The sequence below is a fragment of the Nematocida parisii genome (assembly GCF_000250985.1).
Source record: "Nematocida parisii ERTm1 unplaced genomic scaffold supercont1.4, whole genome shotgun sequence".
NCBI classification, from domain to species: Eukaryota; Fungi; Microsporidia; genus Nematocida; species Nematocida parisii.
Window position 1 is genome coordinate 15,046 of NW_013524649.1, and position 25,674 is coordinate 40,719.

The 25,674-nt window shown below is 33.2% G+C and overlaps 17 protein-coding genes and 1 non-coding gene across 18 annotated transcripts; 11 read left to right on the forward strand and 7 right to left on the reverse strand.

Moving 5' to 3' along the window:
• Positions 1–606: 606 nt before the first annotated feature.
• NEPG_01570 (uncharacterized protein) lies at positions 607–2,097 on the reverse strand (the record flags this gene model as incomplete). Its single annotated transcript, XM_013203944.1, has 1 exon — positions 607–2,097. The coding sequence occupies one exon, from the start codon at positions 2,095–2,097 to the stop codon at positions 607–609; it is 1,491 nt and encodes a 496-aa protein (XP_013059398.1).
• Positions 2,081–2,488, reverse strand: NEPG_01571 (uncharacterized protein; the record flags this gene model as incomplete). The annotated part of the gene is made up of 1 exon (XM_013203945.1): positions 2,081–2,488. One exon carries the CDS (start codon positions 2,486–2,488, stop codon positions 2,081–2,083), a length of 408 nt encoding a protein of 135 aa, XP_013059399.1.
• A 236-nt stretch (positions 2,489–2,724) lies between these two features.
• NEPG_01572 (uncharacterized protein) lies at positions 2,725–4,239 on the forward strand (the record flags this gene model as incomplete). The annotated part of the gene is made up of 1 exon (XM_013203946.1): positions 2,725–4,239. One exon carries the CDS (start codon positions 2,725–2,727, stop codon positions 4,108–4,110), a length of 1,386 nt encoding a protein of 461 aa, XP_013059400.1. The 3' UTR covers positions 4,111–4,239.
• Positions 4,240–6,207: 1,968 nt separating this feature from the next.
• Positions 6,208–7,131, forward strand: NEPG_01573 (uncharacterized protein; the record flags this gene model as incomplete). The annotated part of the gene is made up of 1 exon (XM_013203947.1): positions 6,208–7,131. The coding sequence occupies one exon, from the start codon at positions 6,208–6,210 to the stop codon at positions 7,129–7,131; it is 924 nt and encodes a 307-aa protein (XP_013059401.1).
• A 280-nt stretch (positions 7,132–7,411) lies between these two features.
• Positions 7,412–9,121, forward strand: NEPG_01574 (uncharacterized protein; the record flags this gene model as incomplete). The annotated part of the gene is made up of 1 exon (XM_013203948.1): positions 7,412–9,121. The coding sequence occupies one exon, from the start codon at positions 7,412–7,414 to the stop codon at positions 9,119–9,121; it is 1,710 nt and encodes a 569-aa protein (XP_013059402.1).
• Positions 9,122–9,622: 501 nt separating this feature from the next.
• On the reverse strand, positions 9,623–10,029 carry NEPG_01575 (uncharacterized protein; the record flags this gene model as incomplete). Its single annotated transcript, XM_013203949.1, has 1 exon — positions 9,623–10,029. One exon carries the CDS (start codon positions 10,027–10,029, stop codon positions 9,694–9,696), a length of 336 nt encoding a protein of 111 aa, XP_013059403.1. The 3' UTR covers positions 9,623–9,693.
• A 149-nt stretch (positions 10,030–10,178) lies between these two features.
• Positions 10,179–10,756, forward strand: NEPG_01576 (uncharacterized protein; the record flags this gene model as incomplete). Its single annotated transcript, XM_013203950.1, has 1 exon — positions 10,179–10,756. One exon carries the CDS (start codon positions 10,179–10,181, stop codon positions 10,743–10,745), a length of 567 nt encoding a protein of 188 aa, XP_013059404.1. The 3' UTR covers positions 10,746–10,756.
• A 442-nt stretch (positions 10,757–11,198) lies between these two features.
• On the forward strand, positions 11,199–11,388 carry NEPG_01577 (uncharacterized protein; the record flags this gene model as incomplete). Its single annotated transcript, XM_013203951.1, has 1 exon — positions 11,199–11,388. The coding sequence occupies one exon, from the start codon at positions 11,199–11,201 to the stop codon at positions 11,379–11,381; it is 183 nt and encodes a 60-aa protein (XP_013059405.1). The 3' UTR covers positions 11,382–11,388.
• A 21-nt stretch (positions 11,389–11,409) lies between these two features.
• On the forward strand, positions 11,410–12,789 carry NEPG_01578 (uncharacterized protein; the record flags this gene model as incomplete). Its single annotated transcript, XM_013203952.1, has 1 exon — positions 11,410–12,789. One exon carries the CDS (start codon positions 11,410–11,412, stop codon positions 12,787–12,789), a length of 1,380 nt encoding a protein of 459 aa, XP_013059406.1.
• A 32-nt stretch (positions 12,790–12,821) lies between these two features.
• NEPG_01579 (uncharacterized protein) lies at positions 12,822–13,271 on the forward strand (the record flags this gene model as incomplete). Its single annotated transcript, XM_013203953.1, has 1 exon — positions 12,822–13,271. One exon carries the CDS (start codon positions 12,822–12,824, stop codon positions 13,269–13,271), a length of 450 nt encoding a protein of 149 aa, XP_013059407.1.
• A 701-nt stretch (positions 13,272–13,972) lies between these two features.
• On the forward strand, positions 13,973–14,787 carry NEPG_01580 (60S ribosomal protein L10; the record flags this gene model as incomplete). Its single annotated transcript, XM_013203954.1, has 1 exon — positions 13,973–14,787. One exon carries the CDS (start codon positions 13,973–13,975, stop codon positions 14,771–14,773), a length of 801 nt encoding a protein of 266 aa, XP_013059408.1. The 3' UTR covers positions 14,774–14,787.
• A 417-nt stretch (positions 14,788–15,204) lies between these two features.
• NEPG_02711 lies at positions 15,205–15,277 on the reverse strand. The gene has a single exon. It is a non-coding gene; the product is annotated as a tRNA-Phe (tRNA).
• A 72-nt stretch (positions 15,278–15,349) lies between these two features.
• On the forward strand, positions 15,350–16,302 carry NEPG_01581 (uncharacterized protein; the record flags this gene model as incomplete). Its single annotated transcript, XM_013203955.1, has 1 exon — positions 15,350–16,302. The coding sequence occupies one exon, from the start codon at positions 15,350–15,352 to the stop codon at positions 16,136–16,138; it is 789 nt and encodes a 262-aa protein (XP_013059409.1). The 3' UTR covers positions 16,139–16,302.
• A 52-nt stretch (positions 16,303–16,354) lies between these two features.
• On the forward strand, positions 16,355–18,989 carry NEPG_01582 (WEE protein kinase; the record flags this gene model as incomplete). The annotated part of the gene is made up of 1 exon (XM_013203956.1): positions 16,355–18,989. One exon carries the CDS (start codon positions 16,355–16,357, stop codon positions 18,986–18,988), a length of 2,634 nt encoding a protein of 877 aa, XP_013059410.1. The 3' UTR covers position 18,989.
• Positions 18,990–20,210: 1,221 nt separating this feature from the next.
• On the forward strand, positions 20,211–21,108 carry NEPG_01583 (uncharacterized protein; the record flags this gene model as incomplete). The annotated part of the gene is made up of 1 exon (XM_013203957.1): positions 20,211–21,108. One exon carries the CDS (start codon positions 20,211–20,213, stop codon positions 21,090–21,092), a length of 882 nt encoding a protein of 293 aa, XP_013059411.1. The 3' UTR covers positions 21,093–21,108.
• A 415-nt stretch (positions 21,109–21,523) lies between these two features.
• Positions 21,524–22,524, reverse strand: NEPG_01584 (uncharacterized protein). The gene has a single exon (XM_013203958.1). It carries the CDS (start codon positions 22,483–22,485, stop codon positions 21,625–21,627), a length of 861 nt encoding a protein of 286 aa, XP_013059412.1. The 5' UTR covers positions 22,486–22,524; the 3' UTR covers positions 21,524–21,624.
• On the reverse strand, positions 22,524–23,410 carry NEPG_01585 (uncharacterized protein; the record flags this gene model as incomplete). Its single annotated transcript, XM_013203959.1, has 1 exon — positions 22,524–23,410. The coding sequence occupies one exon, from the start codon at positions 23,408–23,410 to the stop codon at positions 22,544–22,546; it is 867 nt and encodes a 288-aa protein (XP_013059413.1). The 3' UTR covers positions 22,524–22,543.
• A 296-nt stretch (positions 23,411–23,706) lies between these two features.
• NEPG_01586 (uncharacterized protein) lies at positions 23,707–25,629 on the reverse strand (the record flags this gene model as incomplete). Its single annotated transcript, XM_013203960.1, has 1 exon — positions 23,707–25,629. The coding sequence occupies one exon, from the start codon at positions 25,627–25,629 to the stop codon at positions 23,707–23,709; it is 1,923 nt and encodes a 640-aa protein (XP_013059414.1).
• Positions 25,630–25,674: the final 45 nt, after the last annotated feature.

Here is a 25,674-nt window from a genome sequence, read left to right on the forward strand (position 1 = left end):
TATACACTAATAATAAGCAAATAATATAGATATATGTGTAATAAGTTATATACAAAATATACTAATAGTGTATACAGAATGTAAATCAGAACATAATACACAATGTAGTATAAATAAGACTTATTGCATAATATGTTAAATATAAGACTTATTACATACTATGGCATATATAACATGTACTTTCATTACTTATTGGACAATATAGCATAAATAACATGTACTGTCATTACTTATTGGGCAATATAGCATATATAACTATATATGTCATTACTTATTGGGCAATATAGCATATATAACTATATATGTCATTACTTATTGGGCAATATAGCATATATAACTATATATGTCATTACTTATTACACAATATAGCATATATAACTATATATGAAATTACTTATTGGATAATATAGCATATATAACATGTACTGTCACCTGCTGAAAATTTTTGATGATTTTTGAAATTTCCCGTTCGGGTAATAAAATTGATTTTTATTAAAATAACCGTTAAATCTATTGATTTATTTATTTATGATATTTTATGCTGTGCCTGATGAAGAATATATAATTAAGTGGTTTCACCGGTTAAATATTTCTAAAATTGAAGATTTAGCCCCTTCTCTTTCCAACTAAAATGGGCATTTCCCAGAAACCATTCTCGGACTCTTTCTCTACCCGTGCAGCACCCTCTCGAGGCATTAAGTGCCGAACCACAGCGGCAAGGTTCTTGTCCACCCGGTGCATCCCCCGTGCAAGAAGCATCTTTATCAGACGTGGCCGGCCTGAATGCTTCTCCAGCTTCATAATCGCTGCATATAAAATAGATGCCTCGCTGTCACTCATCTGCACAATCACATCAACTGGAATCTTCTCCATCTCCTCCACATGGAAAGAATACTCTGCATCTCCATATATCTTGTGCATCGTAATATAGCACAGACACAGAATCGCTGCATTCTTTGGAGTCATTTCGGCCTTTAACTCTGCGGCCTTTTCTGTGAGTAGAGTGAATACACCCTCCTTTAAATGACCAGGAATAGACAGTCGCTGAATCTGTGTAAGGGCGTAATAGTGCTTCTGAATGGGCTTGGATGAAAGAATCAGAAGATATATCCTAAGAAGCCTCTCACTTATGCCCTTCCACGCTTTTATCTCTTCTGGTAGAAAGTGTAACTGCGCCTCTTTTTTAATTGCCTTCTCCTCCACAGAAAGCTTTCGCATTTCGCTTGTGGAGTACTTGTGCGTTCGCTCTGGTTTTGTCAGAAGACTGTCCGGAATGTAGAAAAGTGCTCGAATCGTTGGCTTGGGAAGATTCTCTGCTATTTGATCCATTACCTCTAAAACCTTCACTGTACGATTTCCTCTGTCACAGCTGAATATCTGCACAAGAGTTAAATGACACTTTTTGCCTATTTTGGACTTAAGCCGTGTGCCTTTAATGACCTTCCCAATCAGCTTCATACTCTTATTGAACAGAATCGCCTGGGGAAGTAGAATTGCGGCTGCTTCATATGACTCTTCTGTCTTTGACCGTGTAATAAGCTTTAAATACTCTGCCCACTCTTTCATCAGCGCATACTCATAACTGGTGATCTTAGAGGATGCATTGTACTTGTGGTCCTGTGTCCTTATATTGTACGACGGTAAAAGATTGAAAAATACCTTTGCTAGCGCAAGAATCAGAAGCCGCGTAGCACGCATTTCTTTCTTTTTTTGAAGAATCTTCCTGTGCCGCGTGACATCCCCAAGAGTTTTCTCTGTGGGATTGGCTAGTGCTGCACTCACCGCTGCCATAAATGCATGCTTGGGATTGAGCTTATCTGAACCGTCCTCGGCCTTTTCTGTGTCTGCTAAGTCTTCCTTAGTAAGAAGAGAAGATAGTGGAGAAACCTTCCCAGAAGAAGGAATACTTTCAGAATCTGTTCCGTTGGGATGAATGTTCTCTGTGGTTGAAGAATTTTCTTTCTTAACTCTTTTTTGGGCATGATTAGAATTTGCTTCTTTTTCTGCTCCCTCTGCACTCGCTGATTTTCTCATAGTGCGAGTATTTTTTGAATTGTCCTCTGCTCTGAAGTGCTTGCTTCTAGTTACGTCTGGCATTTTCAAGATGTAAAAATTTTATGCTTATTCTGTCGTCTACATAATACTCTGGATTGTGTAAAATGGAATTCACAAAAGAAACATGCGCATTCTCAACGTATTTTAAAATGGATGCAGCAGTGTCTGCCGTATCATGTATAATCACAAATATCATGTCAGTCTGCGTTTTCATGGCAGTTAATGAAGCCTTTTCATATCTCAAATACATTTTTGTATACTTGCCTGCCCTCTGCGTTATCCCATGAGAAGAAAGAATCTCCATCGCAGTATAAATTGTACTGGCCATGGCAATTACCCGGTCAATATTAAGATCCCCTGAAAAGGCAGATGGAATAATTTCATCATAGATTAGCCCACCACATGAATTCACTATTAGCACACCATGAATCATACTAATGCATAAATAAAAACTATAAATATGAAATAACCCGAAATTGTATTGTCTTCTACTACGCCATATTCAGCATAACCCGAATATAACCCGAAATTGGGATATCTATAGTAAAATACGCCTAAATACCTAAATATCACATAAAGTACTCTATTTAAGATATTTATTGCCTGATTTACAAGTATCCATAAATATTCTATTCTTTTGTATAAAAATAATTTTAAATATTTGGATAAATGATAAATATAGAAGAGAAATTGAGAGAAACCATTAATATGTCAATGGATGAGATTAGTAGATATTTTAACTTGCCAATGTTTAAGTCATTTACACTTATAAATATGGTACTGGATATATACAGACAGGAATATGTATTACATGATAAATATCATGCATTTAAGAATTTGAAATATACGACATTTCGGGTTATATTGTCTCAGTACATAGAAAAAATTCAAATATGCGATATAGAGGTAATTATAGGAGAAGTCAACAGAGCAATTAGAACCACTGAGGCAATTTTAGATGCACTTGAGGCTGTAGCTAATGAATTGCCATGTATAAATAGCAAAGAGGCTTTTTATAATTTAATGGGCAATAATCATTTGTTTATGCTGTCAAAGTATGAAACAGTTTTGGCTTATATTATAGATGACTTAATTAATGCACTTAAATCACATAATCCACCAGTACCAGCAAAACTGAATATTTCTGATGCGGATGCCAAATTATTTGCACATGCTAAAGATAAGAAAATCACTCGAATTGAAAGAGTCATAGAAATACTAACACAGCACGGAGGAGGTCTTTCATACAGAATTAATTATAATGAAATTGTTTCAAATTTAGATAAGTTAGATATCTCACCTGATGATATTTACTCACTCCAGTTGTTTTTAAGTGCAAAGCATAAAAACCGATTTAAAGTAATCCGTGACATGCAAGAGTCTGTCTTTGTTAAAGATGAAAAGAAAAGTATCACGCACTCTTCATTTTCTCAAATATTCACTGGATTCTTTTTTTTCCTTTTAGATTACTCTCCTGTCTTTGATGAATTCTACCCTTACAGAAATACAATTGAAGAGTGGCTGGTTAATCTTAAGAGATGTAGTAAGAATATTTCTAAAGAATACATGAAACAACATATCTTAGACCTTAGTGATCTAAGTGATGACAATATTCTGATATTGTTAAATAACGTAATGCCTGAATATATAAAACCTATTCAAGCAGATTTGAATACTATTCAAATTACTAATATTAAGACCTCAATTGCTAAAGATAAATGTCTTAATAGATCCTATATACTAAACCGACCCAATATATTTTTATTATGGAAACCAAATAAAAATATACTAAGCCCGAAATTAAAAAAAGTTAAAGATGATGTAGTTAGTACGGTTGTAAAAACAATCAAAAGTGTTAAGCTTTGGGCATTCTTAATTGCAGTAGCACTTTCTAGTTTTTTGGTCTGGGGAATATCCTATTATCAAGAAGACTTTAATCGGCTAATTCTTAAAATATCCAATAATATTAGTATTATGTCTGAAGATAAAACTGACCCATTGGTTTTATACCCTCGATTCATATTGCAGAGATTCAAATATCTTCTTAAATTATAGAAGCCCTAAAATTATCTATAAAATTAAGTTATATTCTGCTATACATATTGTTTTTTATACTTAATAACCCGAATAACCCGAATTTACATAAATACCCAGAAACTTCCTAGAATTCACGTCTATTAAAGTACACTACATACTATAACTATTCAGTTTATTTCTTTATACATTACATAGTAAAATATTCATAAATTATAAAAAGTACTTGATGTATCTATAGTTCTATTTAAAGGTATATATCTTATAAATATGAAAGGCAAATCATTGTTTAAAATATTCTGTGTCTAAATTTCAATAATACAGAATGGCTTATTGCATTTTAATTATAGTATGAAATTCAAATCCTATCCATTAATTATTGCTCTAAACCTTTTAATATCTCTCTATTCAGTATAATTCTCTAATTATTGTTTTAGACCCTTCTAGCCCGCCTTTTATATTTCTTCTTTCATTTTAATTACATTTCATAATTGCCCTTATGTACAAATTTACATGGAAATGGACTCTGGTCTTATTGGTCTATATATTTTTCAAAGGTATAAATAGAAGAGAGAAATACGAAAATATGAAGAATTCGTCGGTGGTAGTGTGAATCTCATAGTTTTCCTCTATACACAGCTTGTCTGTATATAGCCCCAGTAGCTTAAGTTCATGCACTCATTCACTGCCTAAATACTAGAATAACTAATCATGAACACATAAACGGTCTTTCTGATTATAGGTATACTCTCTGCTGTGTAATATGCAATAAACATACTACTACAGCTGAATAAAGCAGTGAATAAGTCCCACCATTTAATCTCCTCTAAATGGACTGTCTCTGTTGTGTATATTAATTAACAAACCAAACCAATAAAGATTTGTACATTTAACTCTCTCTCATCCTTTGCATCTTTTCCACTTTTTCTTCTCTTTTTGTGAGTCTGTTTCTCCCACATACTTTTAATTCCTAATTGGCTATCTAATATATAGCACTTATGCCTAAGATATTCGTGTACTTTGCTTTTGTCTCCTTCTCCATATACCAAGTTTCTAAAAATACCAGAAAACCGAGCCAGCTGCCTTTAAGTGCAAACTCGGTCTCTTCATACGCCCTGAATACAGGTGGAGTAGTCTATCCTATAAACACTGCACATTAGTTCGTGTAACTTGTCCTTCTAATTCAATCAGTAAAGTCTTTAATACAAGATAAATTAGACACAGAATAATATCCGCCCTGTTCTGCCATCCTCAATACTGCTTCTCGGCATTCATTTCACATCTCTTCGGTCTCTCTACCCATAAGAAACTGAACTCATGGAATATAAAACTAGTTTTAGTTCTTTAACCATACTTCATTCTATTTCACCAGGAATAGCCATTGGCACAGTCACATGGAAAATATAAATATACAACCCACATATTCACATTTACAGAAATAGTCTCCTTTATTACACCCTCTTTTGTTTATATTATATTCTTGTTATATGTTATTCTTTCTGCTGTATAATATGCATATATTCTTTATTTTCTACTATTTTTAAAATTTAAATTGTACTCTAATAAATATTCTAATAAGAAAATAAATACATTTTATATTTTAATAGGAATATTCAGTATAATCTGAAATCTGTCTACACACATAAATATAATAAAATATGAATTTATTCCATTCTTATTAGAACAACAAATATTACTAAACTTATGATGACACGGTCACAAAGACATAAACCATCAAGGAAATCTGTCCGTGTGTCAGCTTGTGCAATGATCCTGCCAAAACAAAGGCCAAAATTGCAGATTAGTAGATCAAATTAGGACTATTTAACCTGCATCCTATAATTTATGGGGAGATTCAGAGATGCATCGATGGATAACCCAAACACAAAGTCTAGCACAGATGTGCCATTAATACTCTAAGCACGTGCTGGATTGGACTGCTTCATAAATACAATAAAGATCTCTCTTATTTCATTTTCTTCTTTATCTGGACTGCGTGGCAGGGCGGTATTCCTCATGAGTACGTCAATGCCAATTGAATATTTCTGATAGAATATCTCTAATTTTATTATTTATGCCATACAAATAATTTATCTTATGCAAAAATTAAAAATTACCATGAGACAGTTAAAGAAGGTGAGTATTATAACTGGGCTGATCTGTATATGTATAGATACAATTATATGTGGGGGATTCAAGGCAAGCTACAAGAGTAGGCATGCTTGTTCACCATATAGTCTAGAACAGCGACCTAGAAATAATAGTTTACATTCAACAGATAGCGCCGATACAAATGAGTTAACACCCCAGAAGAGCATGCATAGCAATGATAATGGTAAATTACCTCTCATGAACAATCAATCAGAGATAGAAGCAAATTTGTCATTAGATCTATCTAATTCCTCTGAAACACATAATAGTGTTAATAATAAGAAACTTTCTGATAATAATGACCAAACAATGGAGTATACAGATGCAGACCATTCTAATGCAGATACTACATATAGTGGTGTAAATGATTCAGCCGCAGAAGTATACGGCCTACCAGCAATACATACTGATATTGATCATAATCCTACTAATACACTTTCTAGCAGTAAAAAATCTATTATAAATCGTAAAATGCGTATGTATATAAATGACCACCTGTGTGTTATACGAAATTATACTAGCTACATAGAAAACAATGAGAATATAGATTTTCTGCGTTCTAATAAAGATTTATTGATAAGAAATGTATTTGAAAAATCAAAACAAGTAATTGAAGAGTGGAAGAAAGATACAACAACAGATATTTGGACGATGGTTAAAAATGTAGGCATAGACTTTTCTTTAACAAAGCGCTTTTTTAATAATATAGAAAAATCAAATCCATATATTATTAATATGCCCAACCCATTTTGCTATAATAGATTTCTGAGTGATTTGACTTATTACATCAACAACTATGGGCAGACTGTATATTACTGCCAAGAAACTCACAATAAAAGCTATAGAAAAAAAAAGAAACCCTTGGGGATATATGGATTAATAAAGAAATAAATATATACTGCTGCTGCAGTGGTATAGACAGACAAATAGTCACTGAAGGAGCAGATAAGGACATAAAACTTAAAAAAAGTTAAATACCATTTTCTACATACCAGAAATATATGAAGACTTTTACAAAATACCAGTGGCAGTTGTTAGCAGGTTTTTCCAGGAGTTTGAATTAGAAACCTATAAAAGCTTTCCACTTAATGATAATAATGCTAGGCACAGGCTATTAGGAGTAAAACATATTATAATATACCTCATATGCATAGCACAGAAAGAAGAAGCAATGGCAGAGCAGTTATATAAAGAAGTCAAAAAAATTAAAACACTTGAGAACAACAGCAGAACAATAGAAGAGTTCACTGTAATCGAAGTTTATAGTCTAATATACTCTATAGTAGATCTGTTTTATGAATATTTTGGAGTCACATATAAATTAGACCGCTGCGATCAGTATAGGATTAGGAATAGAACTCCTCTGCTGCATATAAATAGTATGTACAGTCGGCGAACATATAGCAAAGTACTGGGGTTCTATGCCATGACCAAACAAAAATATCTTAAATTCTCTACTACATTAGTAGAAATAAATGAAATAGAAAATAGCGATTATGACCGTATTGTTAAAACAACACACACCATGGAGGGGTTTGCTTTTACGGAAGATAATGCACTACTAAGCGTAAAAGATCATTATCACGTGCAATTTGTAGATAATGTAAATCATACTATTGAAATGATCCATCTTCCATACTACATACACAAGCAAGAAAATGGTGAAATTAAAAAGCACCAACCATATGCGATTCACTACATAGTAGTTTACCTAAAGCTGATGTTTAACATAGGAGTAAGTCCTTTATACTCAAAGTTTGGAGACATATATCCCTTCAAATACAAAAGAAATAGTAAAACCTGGTCGTTAATAACTAAAAGATCAGAACTGAACAAAACAGTGGAAATGATAGAGAAAGAGGACTGTAATGTTGTATTCTACTACATTAAGGAAAGAATATATGAAACTAAATTTTGCTTTGCCCAATTTGTCTATTCACCTGAAGTAAGAAATGAAGTTAATGATGAAAATATTGACAAGCCGCGAATTCCTCTGTTTCTTCCCATATTTATGGTTTCGGCATTTTCATTAGGCCCATACAACAGAAGTACTATTAATCGCAAGGTATTTAACCTACATGATTTTAAAAACTTGCAACCAATTACGTATATACAGACTTATATAGTCTCTTTTGACAGTGAACTCCCTATTTCAGACGTACAGGAAAAGAATTCTAACCTACTGTTGATAAACAGGCACATGAAAGAAAGTGATCTAAACTACGCTATTAAACACTACTACAGTGACTTTTTTATACGAAATTCAACAGATTTCTATGAAGACTTCCAGTGCTACTGTATGAACATTCAACAGGGAATCAATAGGAATTATGGCAATGCTATTATAACTTGGAATGTGAGAAATTATAGCAGTGTGTATGAGTATACAACATATAAATTTGACAGTAAAATAAAGGATGAAAGAACTCACTTGGGAGCTATTAAACAGCCTGCTATTGCTTCGTTCATTGGCATGCTACAAAATAAAAATCCTTCTATGAACATGGCAATGTATGGATATTGCATATATAAGACTAACTGTGACAAAGAAGATTATAAGACAAGTGCTGTATTCTGCCTTACAATGAAAGACCTTTTAGAAAGACTAAACAAGTACTTGATTAATCTAAATAAACAGGAGAAAATAATTGATCCTATAAGTGAAAAACCACTATTTCTAAAGAACTATAACCCAAAATTCATTCTGAAGGATATTTCTAGTGCTATTATGAATAGTACGCTTGAACAAATTAAAAATAGTCCACACGGAATTATATCAGTAAGAAATAATAATTATAATGGATGTAAATATGGCATTCATTACGATATTATGAATTTACTGACTTACGATAGATCTATACCGTTTGAATCTCATAAATGAGACATAGTAGCTCCTCAAAGAAAAATATATACACAAAATCCTATTTGTTCCTTACCATGTTTTAATAAACTAGTATAAATAAATTATATCCAGTAAAATGATATAACCCGAATTTAAATCCCATTCTCTGTATATTATACATTTAGTACGTAATACACTGCCTGTTTGCACTGTATATTTTAGTTATTTCCTGGGTTTATTATAAAATATACTTTAATCCAAAGACATGTTAATTCTTAGTCATTATGAATACATTCTGTCTCAAATAAGGCCATTTTAAACCTTTGCACTGTATACATAAAAATATATAATTTATTCTTGGGTGTAAGTAAATAGAGATATTCTTGTATTACACCAAATAAAACGTGTACACATAAAAATATATTATTATACTTTTAGTAGTCATCTCCTATGCGACTCTCATAATAAAATAATTAAAATTTAGAACTTCATGCGATAAACATGATATTTTAAGAGTAATTTAGGAATAATTATGTATTATTGGGTTTATTTGCTTATGTACTGCGTGCTGACTAGTTCTTTAACAGGGCACTTCTTTGGTTCATTTTGTTCTATATATTTATAGTTTCAGAGCGCATCCCATGCTTAAGAATAAAGCGAAAGACCTCTACGCTGTTTATAGAAGAAGGGGCAGATTCTAAAATAGGAACAATCGAATTCTTCAACTGATCAAGATTCTCTCCTGCATCAATTACTGCAAATATACTTTCTAAAGTGCTTCTATTCTCCAGAAAAGTATTCTCTCTTTTTATTTCTCTGGCTTGTAGTTGCAGGATTGTTTTATCTGTCTCAGAGTGTGTGATGGACAGTGATTTAAGTCTGGTCTCCAGGGCATCGATTATTTCCGTATTAGGTGCTAAAAGTAGGCTCTGAACAGTCGGGATCATTTGGCATGAAACAATACAAAAAACTATTTGTAAAGAATAAAACCATCCTATTCTTTGCCGTCTTCTTAAAATAGAAGAGTTTCATGATGATACAGGTGTGTCACAGTGAAATATATATGTAGAAGGAGTTTACTGAAGTATATTAAAACATGGCAGAGAACACAGATGCAGGCAAAGGTACACCACAGGAATCCACAGGTAACGGCAGTTTTTCAGAACAACTGTCAAAAATGAGCAAAACAATGAAAATAGCATGCATTATAGGGCTTATAGTATTACTTGCTTTAGTTATTGGTCTATCCGTATTTATATTAAAGACGGTAGTTGGAACAAGTAAAAATGCAACATTGATTGGATCAACTACAATGAATAAACACACAAATGCAGTTAGCAAAGATGACACAGGCAAAGAAAGCTCAACATCCACAGATGATAACCTGAATAATTCCAAAAAGCCTAAGCCTAGCAAAAAACCAGGTAAGAGAGGCAAGAGTGCTTCAGTAGTAGGAGGATCCGCCAGCTCATCAAAACTTGCAAATGCAAAAGACAGTAAAAATCCCACAAAAAAGAAATTAGGGAGCAAGAAAAGAGAAGGCAAAGCAGGTTTAATTTCTGGAAATAATGGAGCATCCCACCTAAGCAATATGCTGGGAGTTAATGACATCAGACTTATAGAAGCCAAAGAGAGTAATTTGGTAGAGTCTTCAGCTAAATAGGGAAATGATCAATAAAATATGGATTTTTAATTAAAGTATAAGAAGAGAAGGTATTTTTAATTCAATTCAAAGAAAGGATTTACACGTATTATTCTAAGACTACGCTTGGAACACCTCAAAAACCCAAAAAATAAAATATTCAAAAAGTGTTTATAATATAATTTAGAGCAGGAATAGAAAAGAATAGAAATTCTGTCATACAGACAAAAATCAAATAGGCAGAAATCCACCGAATATACACATTTATATTCACGTATAACACATACTGGAACTGCTTTATTTGCACATAATGGGCTTTAAACTGTGTAGCAACATAAAACAGTATTACTGCACACTCGCACAGTTCACAGCACAGGAATATTCTTTAGCAAAGAGGCACTGCATAATTATATTTCAATTTGGGCTATTTTCGGGTGGAAAGCAATAAAACTTTTCCGTTTAAATTAAATTTTTATGAGTTATATTGGCTATAAATTAGTGGATGGAGTGAAAACCTACAAGCTATACGATTCAGAGGTAAAGTCAGATATCCTGCCAGCACACCCTGCCAGATTCTCACCAGATGACAAATTTTCAGAGCAAAGAATTAAATTAAAAGCGGAGCACGACCTCCTTCCAAAGCCAAGCACGAATTAATAAAGAGAATTACGTATATTTTTCTTTTATGCAGCAATACTTCACAGTGGAGTACGATGGGTATACCTACAAGAAAGAAGAGGAAAAGAAGGAGAAGAAACCCTCTGGATCTCACTATTTGGTGAACATGCTCTCACTTTCTACGGAGAACAAAATGGAACTAGAAAGAATAATCAACAGAATGAACACAAAAAGCAAGTGGAAAGATCTTTCAGATAAGCAAGAGAGGATGTATTCAAAAATGGAGAAGGTTCTTTCTAAGCTACGGGCGTACACCCCGTTCTCTGTCCCCTTTTTGAACAAAGTAAGTAAGAGAGAGGCCCCAGAGTACTACAACATGATACAAACACCGATGGACTTGGGGAAAATGGGGAAGAAGCTTTTTCTTCAGGAGTATTCTGACATAGCCGGGTTTACCAGTGATTTAGACCTTATTTGGGAGAACTGCTTCCGGTTCAACAACACACACGGGAATGTATATGCAATGTACGCACAGAAAATGAAGGAGAAGTCACTGGTTCTTCTGCAGGATTTATTTTCAGAGCGAGAGATTGAAATTGAAGAGAGCCCAGAAGTTCTCTCGCACTTTCACCACTCAGAGAAGTGGAGGAAGGAAATGGTGGCCACTCGGGCAGCAATTCTTCAAAATCCAGCAGAGTTCACACAGAAAAGAACACCAAAGGGAATGCATGAGTACTGGAGAAAAGAAAGTGAAATTATCCGGCTAATGCAGAAAGAGAACCTCCAAAGAGATGGTGGTGCTTCTTGGGTACTAGAGGATCTAAAGGAAAAGCCATCATTCCTCTATCTGCCAGAGTACACACACTTTTACAATAGTTTTCCCATCACAGAGGAAGATGTACTTAGTGCACCGCCGCCAACAGAATACACTCTGGGGAATATACACAGCAGAGGGCACGAGAGATACGATAAAAATACGTCTGCGTATAAACTGGGTGAGAAGCTTTCACAGTCTCATTGTGTACACTATATGAATGGGGTATATGCAAACGATCAAATGGAAGTCATACCGGATATAGAAATAGGCCGACCTGAGGTAGTAGCCATACTCACCCGAATTGTTTCCCTGCAACTGTTTGCCATAGGATTCACAGCAACAGAGTCTTCTGCCTTGGATATTGTTGTTTCACATGTTCTTAACAGGATACAGACTACAGTCTGCCAAATCCGACGGGAGCAGACCAATATTCTGAACACGGACTGTGAAAAGAGCGAAAGAATGAACGCCCTCATAAAGTCTGTAATAAAAATATTTGAAATCAGAACAACAGAAGCGCCGTCTCCACAGTTCTTCTCAGAGGAAGAAGAGAAGACAGACGAGGATTCAATGATCGACATAATCTACTCAAATGCAGAGGACGCAGATTTAGACGAGGATATTCTGTAAAGTACTTAGTAAAATATTTTCCAAAATATTTTATGCGCGGTGTGCTGAAAGTCCATAATATAACGTTCAGACAGATCAAACGAAATCTGATAGAAATGGCCTTTGAGCGATACGGAAAGATAAAAAAGATAACCATGCCCACGAGAAGGGACAATTATGCGTTAGTAGAGTATGCCACAGAGGAAGAGGCAGTTAAAGCAAAAGAGGCATTAGACGGGACTACTCTATGCAGCATACACAGAAGAACAAAAGCAACCAAGAACTCTCTAAGAGAGTTCGTGTGGAACATAAGCATTCTAACAGAAGATTTCCTGTGGGAGAAGGATGCATCAGAGAATACCACAGAAATAGAGAGAGAGATTGTAAAACAGAAGAAAAAGAATCTTTTCTATGTTGAGGCAGTGGGTGAAAAAATAACTCACACAGAAAATGTAAGGCAGAGGCCTATTATACAGGAAATAGAAAAATCCAAAGATCAATAAATACATAAATATCAGCTAAACAAGGCCTAACCCGAATGCACAGAGAACAATCAAGCAGAAGTCTCTTGTTAATAATTATTATAAGGAAATACTTTAAATATTTCAGTTATTTTTCATATTAATAAATTTACTATAAAAACCGTTAAACCAAAAATATTCAATAACCAGAATGTACACTATAAAACACACCAGTACACTTACATATATCTTATTCCATAAATATTCTTAATATTCTACTTATTAATGAGTATAAAGGCATTAACCCTGAAAATACCATAAAATTATCATTATTATGTTTATAATAAACCCGTACTTTTCATTTTTGATTAAAATTATAAATGAACACCTTTTGATTTTGAATATTTATTAATCATGAATAAATCAGTGAATATATACCATATACATAAGAATACGCACTAATACATCATAATAAACGTATAATAAGACTAATTTCAACGTATCCCAATTATACACCAGAAATTCAATGTGTTTATTACAGTAAATAAGATAATCCATAATATAAAAGTATAAATTCCCATGTAAATATAAGATATAACCAGATATAATCCAGATATAACGTATACCCCGATATAACCCGAATACATAAATATTTTAATTATAGTTTTATATACATATAATACATAATTGTATCCAATAGAGTATAGCCATATACACATATAATTTTAAATATAAATATAATAATGGATATAACCCGATATAACCCGAAATACTTGTTTGTTCTTATTTTATACCCACTCCCACTGGATTTTCTTGGATTTCTTGAATTTCCTGTGGATTTATACTTTTCTTTTATTTTCTATTTATTTTCTAAATTTTACTCCCCTGTAATGGGAAGAAGACCCGGAAGATGCTACAGATACATAAAGAACAAGCCATACCCAAAATCAAGATTCTGCCGTGGAGTCCCAGACTCAAAAGTATCAAAATATGATACTGGTAAGAGAAAGGCAACTGTCCTTGAACTGCCAATATGCACGAATTTAGTGTCCCTTGAGAGAGAGCAAATATCAGCAGAAGCCTTAGAGGCATCCAGAATTGCACTGAACAAGTACTTGTCCACCCATTTGGAGAAGGACGCATTCCACTTTAGATTGAAGGTGCACACACACCACGTCGTAAGAATTAATAAAATGTTGAGCTGTGCTGGTGCCGATAGATTACAGACGGGAATGAGAGGGTCCTTTGGAAAGCCAAATGGAAGAACTGCCAGAGTCAACATTGGGCAGGTCCTTATTTCCGTAAGGAGTAAAGAAGGCACTGAGGAGAAGGTAAGAGAAGGTCTTAGAAGAGCAATGCACAAGTTCGCTGGTAAGCAGGAGATAGTCGTCACTGACAAGTACGGATTCACTCCATACACCACTGAAGAGTTCAACAGGCTCAAGGAGGAAGGATCACTCCTCCCCATGGGAATTGGTGCAATGGAACTTAAGAAGAAGGGGCCCCTCATGGAGTACATCAGAAAGGCATCGATGGTGCTATAAATAAAGCTGCTCGGATTATTTATTTTGGGTTATTTCGGGTTATTACTGGCTGGTGCGGATGCAGTAGAATTTATTATGCAATGTGTTAAAAGTAATGGGTGTGCGCATTAGAGTGGGAAGTGGGATATCCCGCTGTAATGCAGTGCGCCATGCGTGATTTTATGATTGGCAGTGTGTTTGGCACGTAATCCACGGAAGAAGTGCGCTGTGAGTCCACGGGTGTAGTATTACAGCACAGTGCCCGGAGAATTTTACAGTACTTTTTATGCACTGTGTAAAATATTATCTTAGAATATCCACAGGATAGAACACGAAAATGGACAATAATATAGTGCACAATGCATAAAAAGTAATGGATACGGATGAGTCCGTAAATACGGCTGTTTTACTATGGAGTGAATTATTTTCAAATGCCGTGATAAAAATAAAAATGCGAACTCTCGGGCTCGAACCAAGGACCTTTAGATCTTCAGTCTAACGCTCTCCCAACTGAGCTAAGCTCGCACATTAATTTGAGTGTTTATAAATTATACTTATATATACACATGCTATTTATTTTCTGTTTTTTGTTTTTCCATGGAGTGTGAATATTTCAAGCAAGGCAGATGTAAATTCGGGCTGGCGTGCAGGAATAAGCACGTGCTCCCAGAAAATGAAAAAAACACAAAAATACCTGAAAATGCCGTATATGGACATGGATATGCCCGAATAGGAAATACTTCTTATGGTAATAGTAGATATAACCAAATGGGAAATAATTATGCATACGGAAATGGAAATATGCCGTATATGGGAAGTACTCCAGCACAGCACAGTACGGGCACTCCTTATATGGGAAGTGGTCAGTTTAGCAATAGCAGTACTCCTTATATGGGAAGTGGTCAGTTTGGGGGTATGCAGGGATATATGGGAAATACCCAATTAGGAAATACAAATACTCCTTATATGGGAAATGCCCAATTAGGAAATAACGGAAATAATTATCCACAGACTCCTCAATTTGGGAACATGTACACGCCACTTAGTGGACAGTTTGGGAATAATCCGGGGATGGTGCCTAGTGGACAGTTTGGGGGTGTAAATACGCTGCAAGGTGGTCAATTTGAGAATATAAATAACGGAAATATAACGGAAATGTCCCAATTTGGAAATACACAGAATATGCCGGGAATTACCCAATTTGGAAATATAAATAACGGAAATATCAGAGAAGTGCCACAATTTATGAACAATTCATCTGCACAGCCATCTAATAATCAATTTATACAGGATCAATTACATGCACAGACACAAAGCAATGGCCACCACAGGGATAATGATGATCCATACAGGCTTGGCTATATTCCTACAACACCTCCTATTTAGATATACAATAATTATTACACACTGATGAATAAGTATTGTCACTAAAATACAGTAAATCCAGATATAAACAGTGACTAACTATTTCATGAATTTTTATACAGTGTAGTAATATATATGCACTGTCTTCCGTATATATTCCTTAATTAAATCAAATACTACTTGTTACACAATAACTAAATAGTCTTATCTTGTAAATATTTTTATTTATTTTATTATATGCAGAATGGAACAGAGAAGGAACAAGAAATGAATATTAAAAGAATAAAGAAAGGGCAAGAATCGAACTCACCTGAAAATATTAAAGATAAAGGGGAATATTGGGGATCGAACCTGGAAAGAGATATTGGGATTATTAAAGAGAAAGAGGATGACAGTGCAAGCACAGAATATAATGATACTGAAAATATAAATATTATAAATATAAAAAATAACAGAAGTTTTTGGGAGTCGAACTTGTCTTCTAATAATACTGGGTCACAGGATATTAAAGAAATAAATGAAATAAGTGATATTTGGGAGGAGGACTTACCTGGTACGAATATAAATATTAAAGAAAGTGTATTAAAATGGGGATCGAACTCTGACTCTGAAATTAAATCAGAAGAGTGTGCATTAGAGAGTAGTTGTTCTACTACAGATATAAACAGGAGTATTAATAAGTATAATGAATCAGATACAGTACAGAGTAATAATAGTGTACAGTGTAATTCTAGAGTAATTAATATGCCTACTACAGAAATTAGTCCGGATACATCTGGTTCTTATATGCAGGATGGAACACCTTATAATACGCCTAAGACACCCGGGAAGAAGAATCCATTTAAGTACATTCCTAATGTAGAAACCCCGTTTAACTTGAAAATAAAAAAGTACCGGAATAAGAATATTTCTATGTACGGTAATAGTACTACACGCAGTAATACCACAAAAGATAGTAATACTTTGTGTAGTAATATGCTGGAAAAGGAGGATTTAGAAGAGAAAGACTGGTTTAGAAGGAAGAGAGGGGGCAGAAAAGGGAAACCCTTATCAAAAGCAGCACAGAATTTAATTGATTCAGGTGATATTTGTTGTGAGAATTATTTTCTAACACATTTTCAGGTTATTTCTACATTATATTCAGGGGATTACTCTGAAGTATTTCTAGTGAAGGAAATCCCGTGTGAGAACTGTAAAAATATTGAAAAACTACCCAGCCAAGAAATATTGCCAGAAGAAGAAATGACACTAGACAGTATAAGAATGTCAAATGAGGAAATAAGCGGAATATACGAAAAAAAGGAGATTGCATTACCCAACAGAGAAGAATCATTTTCTATTAACAAGGAGTCTTCTATAAACAACAGAAATGATCAAGTTGGGCAGGAGGACTGTGGTAGAGAAGAAGTAGTGCGGACAGAGCAGGAAAAACAAGAGAACCAAGAAAAATCGGAATTAGTGGCAAAATACCATAGTGAAGATATTTTGAAAGGGCTTAGTCTGACACCTTCTCCGAATGAGAAGGTTGAGCACGTGCTGGGACAGCCTACTCTGTTTAGTTTTCCTAGTAAAGAGATTGCTAGACCAGTAAATGTTCCAACTTGGTCGAATTTGCTTAATAGAGAAATTATAAATGCTGGGTGGCTCTCTGCCTTTTCTACTGAATGCAGTACTAACAGCTCGCTTGGCCATGCGTCAAGTCTTTTAAATAAGGAAATCTTCTTGCATAATAATAGCAACAATACGCTTGCTTGGCCTACTCTGTCTAGTTTTCCTAATAAGGATGTTTTACAGCCGGCGGACACACCCACCTGGTCTAGCTTACTTAACCGAGAAATTCTGAATCTTCCCATTCTAACTGCTTTTCCTAATAAGGAAAGTTTAATGCTTCCAAACCAGGCATTTATTACTCTTACTCTATTACCTCCTTCTCACATATCTATACCCACACCAGTTACTATAACACTGCCAAACCCGGTGATATTTCCTAATATAGCAAATATACCATGTTATAGTATAAAAATATCCAAATTGGGGAACACAAAAAAGGAAAGACTGTTCAGACTAAAAGAACTAAAAATCCTTCTTCGCTTGAAAAACAACAAGCACATTGTGGAACTTTCTCACAGCTGGGAAGAGAACTCTCTTCTTTTCTTAAAGATACATTACTATAAATGGACATTAAAATGTATTATACAACAGAAAAAAAACCTACCAAATATAGTAAAGTATCTGATTTTACTTCAGATACTCTCCGGCCTAAAGGCAATTCACACCAGTAATATTATTCATTTAGACATAAAGCCAGAGAATATCTTCATTTCAGATACTAACACAGAATTAGTCATAAAAATAGGAGATTTCAGTATTTCCAGATACATTTATGATAAAACAGAAATAGAATCAGATGGAGACAGACTTTACATGGCACCAGAACTATTAAATAATACATGTACATATAATAGTGATATATATAGCACAGGAATACTCTTTTTGGAAATACTTTTAGAAATATTCCCTATTAAGGAAAAGAACAAAGATAGAACCTTAACAGAAAATGAAATAATTAATACAGACAAGTTATCAGAGAATAATAAGGAAAATTCAACAGAAATCAAAAATACCAACAAAATTTTTAATGATGAAAACTCTTCCTCTAATCTGCACAATCTGCATAGTACGCATGTGGCTGGTATAAATACAAATATTAAAGAGAACACTGAAAGTATAGAATCGAACTTGCCGCATATTAACACAGAAATATATAATATAATACAAGAAATGATACGGTATAAGCCAGAAGACAGACCAAGTATTAATAAAATCATAAAAGTAATAGAAAAACAGCTAGAAAAAGAAAATCCAAATTAACCCAAATATTATTATAAATAAATCTAATAAAATTTAATAAATTTTCATTTCTGTTTAAATTTATAAAAAAATAAACCCAGAAAATAAAAAAATGTAATTTAAATAATAAACCACAGGAAGCACTGTGAGAAATTATATAAATAACCTAAAATAAGCATATATTGTATTAGCTATACATAGTAATAATTATTAGTATATGTGGTATGTTTGGACTGTACCCTATGTTCATAGTATGCCGGCCCGTGTATTTATATGGTATGTTCATGTATATGATTAATCATTAATACATGATATATCTGATTAATTGTTAGTATGTGTTATATCTGTATTCTTTGAATGAAATCAGTTTATTAATATATGGTTTGAGGGGCCTAAAATGGATGTTTATTAAGTATCATGCACTCGCTCCATATTCATGCGTTTGTATGGTATGTCTTATTATATAGTATATTTGTGTTATTTTTACTATTTTATATATTTATTAAAGTTAAATATTATTAGTGTACAGAATATTATTTATTTTACTTTCTCATAGAATAAAAAAATAAAAAGAGAATGAATTATATAAGAGAAAAGAAAGTACATAATTAAAGTGTAGTAGTATATTTAACTTAGTAAAAGAATCAATTATTATAAATACTGCTATACTGAGAATAAACAATCGAGTAATATACTAAATACAATAATGACCAATTAATTAGATATAATTGATCGATCAATCAATATAACGGAGAACAGTATTTGATTAGTCCGTTAAGAGGAGAACAATAACCAATTAATTGAAAGAGTTCTCTAAATTAAAATATCAATATAAAAGATGGTTAATTAGATGAAATTAGAAAAAAACGAATAGGGTAATAAAAATATCTTGTTTATTTCCAGAATGAAAAACGATATGATCATAAACTACTAGCAATGGTGTGTACAGTATGTTGTATGCCAAGACTAATATTAGTAGCATAATACATGAATCATCAGAATGTTCACATAAACATGACAGCACAAATCAAATCAGAAATATTTGTTGACACAACATATCATTATAAATTGATCATACGGTCTATAAATACGTATACAAAATTCAATAAAAGTCAAAGTATCTTAATGACTTTTTCTAAAAAACCAACTCATTACATTATATTCTAATTGGGTATTTTATTCCTCATTGATTGGTATATTATTAAGGAGGTAAATTATATAAATTAATTATTTTTATCACTCTATGATCATTAATAATAGATCAGTCTATCAAACAAAATATGTTCTTTTATATACTATAATAGTTATATTATCAATATCAGAAATACTAGCTAGTAAAACAAAAACAAACACACAAAGAGAATATATAAAATATAAACAAAAAATTGAACAAGAAAAATCTTCTTTGAGCATTCAATCTATTCTGTCTGGTGTAGGCATGGTATTATATAATTTATGCATGCACTCTCTTTCTATTGATGGGCTGTTGTTATTCATTATACCATGTATAATTAGCAGTATTGCTGGTGTAAAGAGTTCTATTCTATCAAACGGTAGAGAGTCACCCCAATCAGAATCAATATTTTATTATTTTAATGCTGCTCTTATTTCATCAATAATAGGAATGTTTTTTATTACTTTGCTACTTCCTGTTGATATACCAAATCACTCAGTAATAACTATATTATATGGAATATTTGGTGTATTGAGTATATTGGGCATATTATTATCACATAGTAGAAATTATAAATATGCAGTAGTTGGTCCTAATTATAATATTACCAATAATATTAGAATATTTTATTATACACTAAGTGCAGTAGTAATAATAGTAGGATATTTTGCCGTGATGTTTAGTGGTATGCCTTTATTAGATGTTATGCTTAGAAGTAATGTATTGATATTTTCAAGTATATTTGGTTATATTGCTAGTTGCTTTGAGAGGCGGTACAGTGATGCTGAACATAATTATAGTCAATACTCCAAATATTTTAGTATGTTTATAACTGTTATATCTGGAATTGTAGGATATTTATTGGGGCAGTATTATCATGAAGGCAATGGCGTTATGGAAGGATTATTTAATAATGCCTGTAATATTACATCATCATTAAATAATAACTAAAATAAAAATTATAAACTAGTCATTATTTATTCTAATAAATATTATTTATGCTCTACAAAAATTATTTATAAACAGTCTCGAGCTATTTAAAGAATAAATAATTATAGTAGTTGGCTATCCTCTTGTACATAATTAAGACACATTCAATTTTTTACTATTCTCGTTTATATAGATTTAATTTCCATATACAGCAGCTCTATACGACTTCACAGGCACCGCATTAGGCATGGTTCATCATGTGATAGAAATCAATAATATTTAGCAATAAGCCATGTATATGTTACATCCTATACTAAAAATACCACAAGTAGGAGATATTCATAATTGGTTTAATTGAATTTTATCTTGTTAGTTATAAAAAGTGAATGTCCAACAGTCGCCAAGTATTCAATTGGAAGTTATACTGTCTTATTTAAACAAATTTCAAGCATTCTTTATTTAAATGTTAAACTAATGCACTGATCTATTTTCATTATGTGTGATAGCTATTGCTTTTAATGCCCAACTGCCATAAAGAGAATTTTCGAGCATATTACACATGTAATAATTCTATAACATTTGCGCATAAAAAATACATCAGTTGAATAGCTGCAGTAGAGGCCATTAACATAATAACTATGCAGTACAGATAATTGATTATGTAGTCACCCCATGAGTTTAGATCTTTCTCTTTTGGCAAGTGTTTAAAGTTTTCTCTGGACTTGAATATGCTGACTGCCTCCAATCCTAAGAATCCAAATAAAATTGCCCCTGCTATAGTTTTAAATATAAACCAATAATGCGCGTATCCTCCAATAATAGAAAGTTTATAGCTCAGAAAAATCAACATTCCTTTAGTAAAAAATACTAGAGGAATCGACATATAAAATAACATAATACTGAGCTCCTTCTTGATACGAGTGCTTAGATCAGTAGGCTTGCCCCACCATGCATCTAATTTATTGTATATATATGTGGTTGATGGGAGCAATAGGCCCATAAGAGCAGCGCACCACACGCCCAGTGTCACATAATTGCTAAATATCACTTGTAGCTGCAAATTTGATCTAAATAGTGCAGTGAAAAATACAGGCAAGCTAAATTCAATAGAAAAAAGAATTATACTGGGAACCAATATATATAGCAATATATTTTTGATGAGTGGAATGATTGCGCTGAATTCACCATCCTTCCATCTCAAATAGCTTTTCCATGCAGCCTTTGAATTTCTAATAGATATATTCTGAAATGTTGTCCATTCATTTACTTTACCGTTGTCCATAATCATAAAAAAATTTCGAATTATATACCCATATAATATACCCCATAAAATATAAATAATTGACAAATTAGAGTTTATTAAGTTGTAAATAGAGCATAAAGTACTAGTTTTTTCTGATAAAGTTGTTTCCATGCTAGATATAAAAGAGTCTTCTGCTTAACCTGTAAAATAATCCGAAAGTATTTATTTCCTATATTGAGTGTAAAATATTCTGGACTTCCTCCTGTGTATACTCTTGGACTCCCTCCCGAGTCACCACAGAAATACTTATTTCCTTTGCCGACACACTCACTTCACTGTATTCCTGTAGGGCCAAAGCACTAATCACCACTGCATCATGTACCTCCACATCAACTGAACACCTTTTCTTTAGGAAGTCTGAGGATTCTTTGTACATCTTCCCAACAGCAAAGGAGAATCCACTAGATACAGAACCAGATGGATCTATTTGGTAGAGCAGCGGAACAGTGTTTCCTATACCATCGCCACCAGATACATCACAGACCAAAGTGTCCTCATTCAGCTCATTTTCCTGGATAGATGCCATTGCATCCTGAATATATTTATTGTTCTGCGTATACCCAGCAAATAAGCAAATACATCCAATCGGCCTTCTCTCTCTCTGTGTTTTCTCTTGAAGAACCTTAGAGAACTCCTTCATAAATGTATCAATATAAGGATACCTGCCATATATACGGTAATAGTCCGAAGCTATCTTTCTTCCCATTTCTAGCGCTAACCGAAAATCACCACTTAGCCCAGAGTACGTGCATATAATTGTATCACACACCATAAACACCTTCTGAATAGACTCTATCTCAACCAAAGTAGAAGGCACTTTCTTAATGGATGCCAATACTATTCCATTTGTACCACGTATACCAACAGATAATGCACCGTTTTTACCCGCTGCCAGTGCTCTCTCACAGTGTGATAGTATTCCTTTACTAGAGAAAGTTGTTGTGGAGTAGTTTACTTCTTCATGCATAATAAAAAGAAATAAATTAATATAAATATAAGAAGCTCCATGTATGAAATAATGTAAATAACGAATCATTTATATAAGAATAGTTATAGAAATGGGATAGTAGCCATAAATTTCAACTTATTTATAAGGAATACGGCCCTATTGCCAAAAATATTCCCATAATTTTGTACAATTAATGGTTTAGATTTAAAATTCGGGTTATATCGGGTTTTTACAATATAAATTATATTTAAGACTCTGTAATTTTATATTTTGCAGTCTTTGGCTATTTATGGTTGAATATTTTTATGTTGAGACTTTCAATATAATAATTCAAAATTATTAAGATTTAACTAAATGCACCTAAAAATTAAACTATAGTTTTATTAATAACGGTCAAATGGAAGAGCTCGTCTTGCAAACTGTGTGGCAAAGCCCACAATTAGTGCACACTTATAGGCCAACATTGAAGTTGCAGAGGATAAAAATGAAGATGCACTGTTGTAAGATACATCATCGTCAGTGGGTATACACTCCATGGTGTCAATGCCGATAGTAGTGGTATCATCTGTGCTAGTTCCAGTGGCTGTTGGTGCTCTTGTAGAACTTACTTCTATTGAAATATTCTCTGTTGCATGCGTTGGCTGCGCCGTAGTTGTTGGTATTCTTGTAGAACTTACTTCTATTGGAATATTCTCTGTTGCATGCGTTGGTAGTATTGGCCTAGTTTGCGAAAGTGCAGCTAATTTCTTGATTAAATTATTTTTATATTCTCTACTAGATTGATTTCTTTCTTCTTCTGTTACATTTATGTATTTTATGATTAAATTTGCAGAATTCCAGGATTCTTTAGCGCTTTGTATTAATGTTTGTTTAATATTGTAAGGTATACTATTTAATGATTTGTATTCATTCAGCTTATTTTCGGACATGAATGAATCCATGTTTATCCGATGTAATAAAGCTAGAGAATGCTTTGCTAAATAGCTTACCGCCTTATTAATTACTAAGAGATGGTCAGCATTAAAGTTTAGCTCCTTAACTGTTTGGATTTTTTCTTTTGTATCTGCAATAAAAGCGTTCATGGCATCAAAGTAATTCCCATCGCTTGTAATGTATTCATCTCTATAGTTTTTTATATAGATTTTTGCATTTCTCGTATAATTGCTATTAGTTTTTATCATTTCCTCTATTAAGCCAATTAAATCTTCTATTTGCATGATAAATCCAGTGTTTGTTAATCTCCATCCAATTACTTGCTGTATTGTATTTACTGTATCCGAAGAAAGCCTGTTTACTGGGGTACTATCATCTATCTTTTTGTTGCTATTATTATTATTCGATTTGAACTCTTCCATGATAGTTTTAAATTCTTTTTGTGCCTTTAAAGTCTGTGATATTTGCACAAAATTGACTCCAGCGAACCCACCTATTTCTCTTCTATCGTGATGCACTGCTTTTATAAAATCCTTCATTCCTTCTTCTGTGCCCAGTGTCCACCTATTACTTATATACTCATCATTGGTTTTGTATGAAAGCATTTCTTTAAAATCAAACCTTCTATATACATCAGGAGACTGTGTAAATGATAAAAAGCACTTGGCCATAGTAGTAGGATCTATTTCTGTATTTCTGGACAGTACGCTTGCTATTGTTTTATCTGCCATGGAAGGAGAGGATAATTTAATTATTTTCTCTAGATCCTCTATGACTGGTTTATAATACCTTCCAATGTTTGGGCTAAGGATGGGGAAGTCTAACAGCTTGTGGGTTTCTTCCTTATCTTTCTTCGGGCTGTCAGACACATACTTAGAAAGTTCTTTATTGTCAATTAATTGGTAAATATTTATATATGGCTGCCTTGACTTTGTTCTCCATAGTCGGAAATCTTTATAAATTTCACTGCCTGTTTGCTTTTTGTATTCTTCAATATATCTATTAATTAAATTATTAAAACTGTTATGGTTTAATTCTAATCGATCCACATTATATTGAAAATCATCCCAATCATCTTCAATATCTCTCTCGGCAGTATATGCATTGTCTGGTATTTGTTCCGTGCTTTCTCCATATATTTTATTTGCTTTACTTAACGCATTCTCTACATATCGGATATTTTCCTCTTGCTCAGCTATATCTTGTGCCATACTTAACACTGAAGTAGTTCTAGTGTCGCCCAATAGTTGGGGTGCACTGCTCATACCACCATTTATAGCGGGTGCAATGGCATTTATTGGGGATGCATATGCCACACGGGCTTTTGTTATAATTGCTGTTGCTATAGTTATTTTCTTTATATTTCTTCTCATAATACCCACCCCCTGCAGTATATTTATACATATATATTTTTAAAT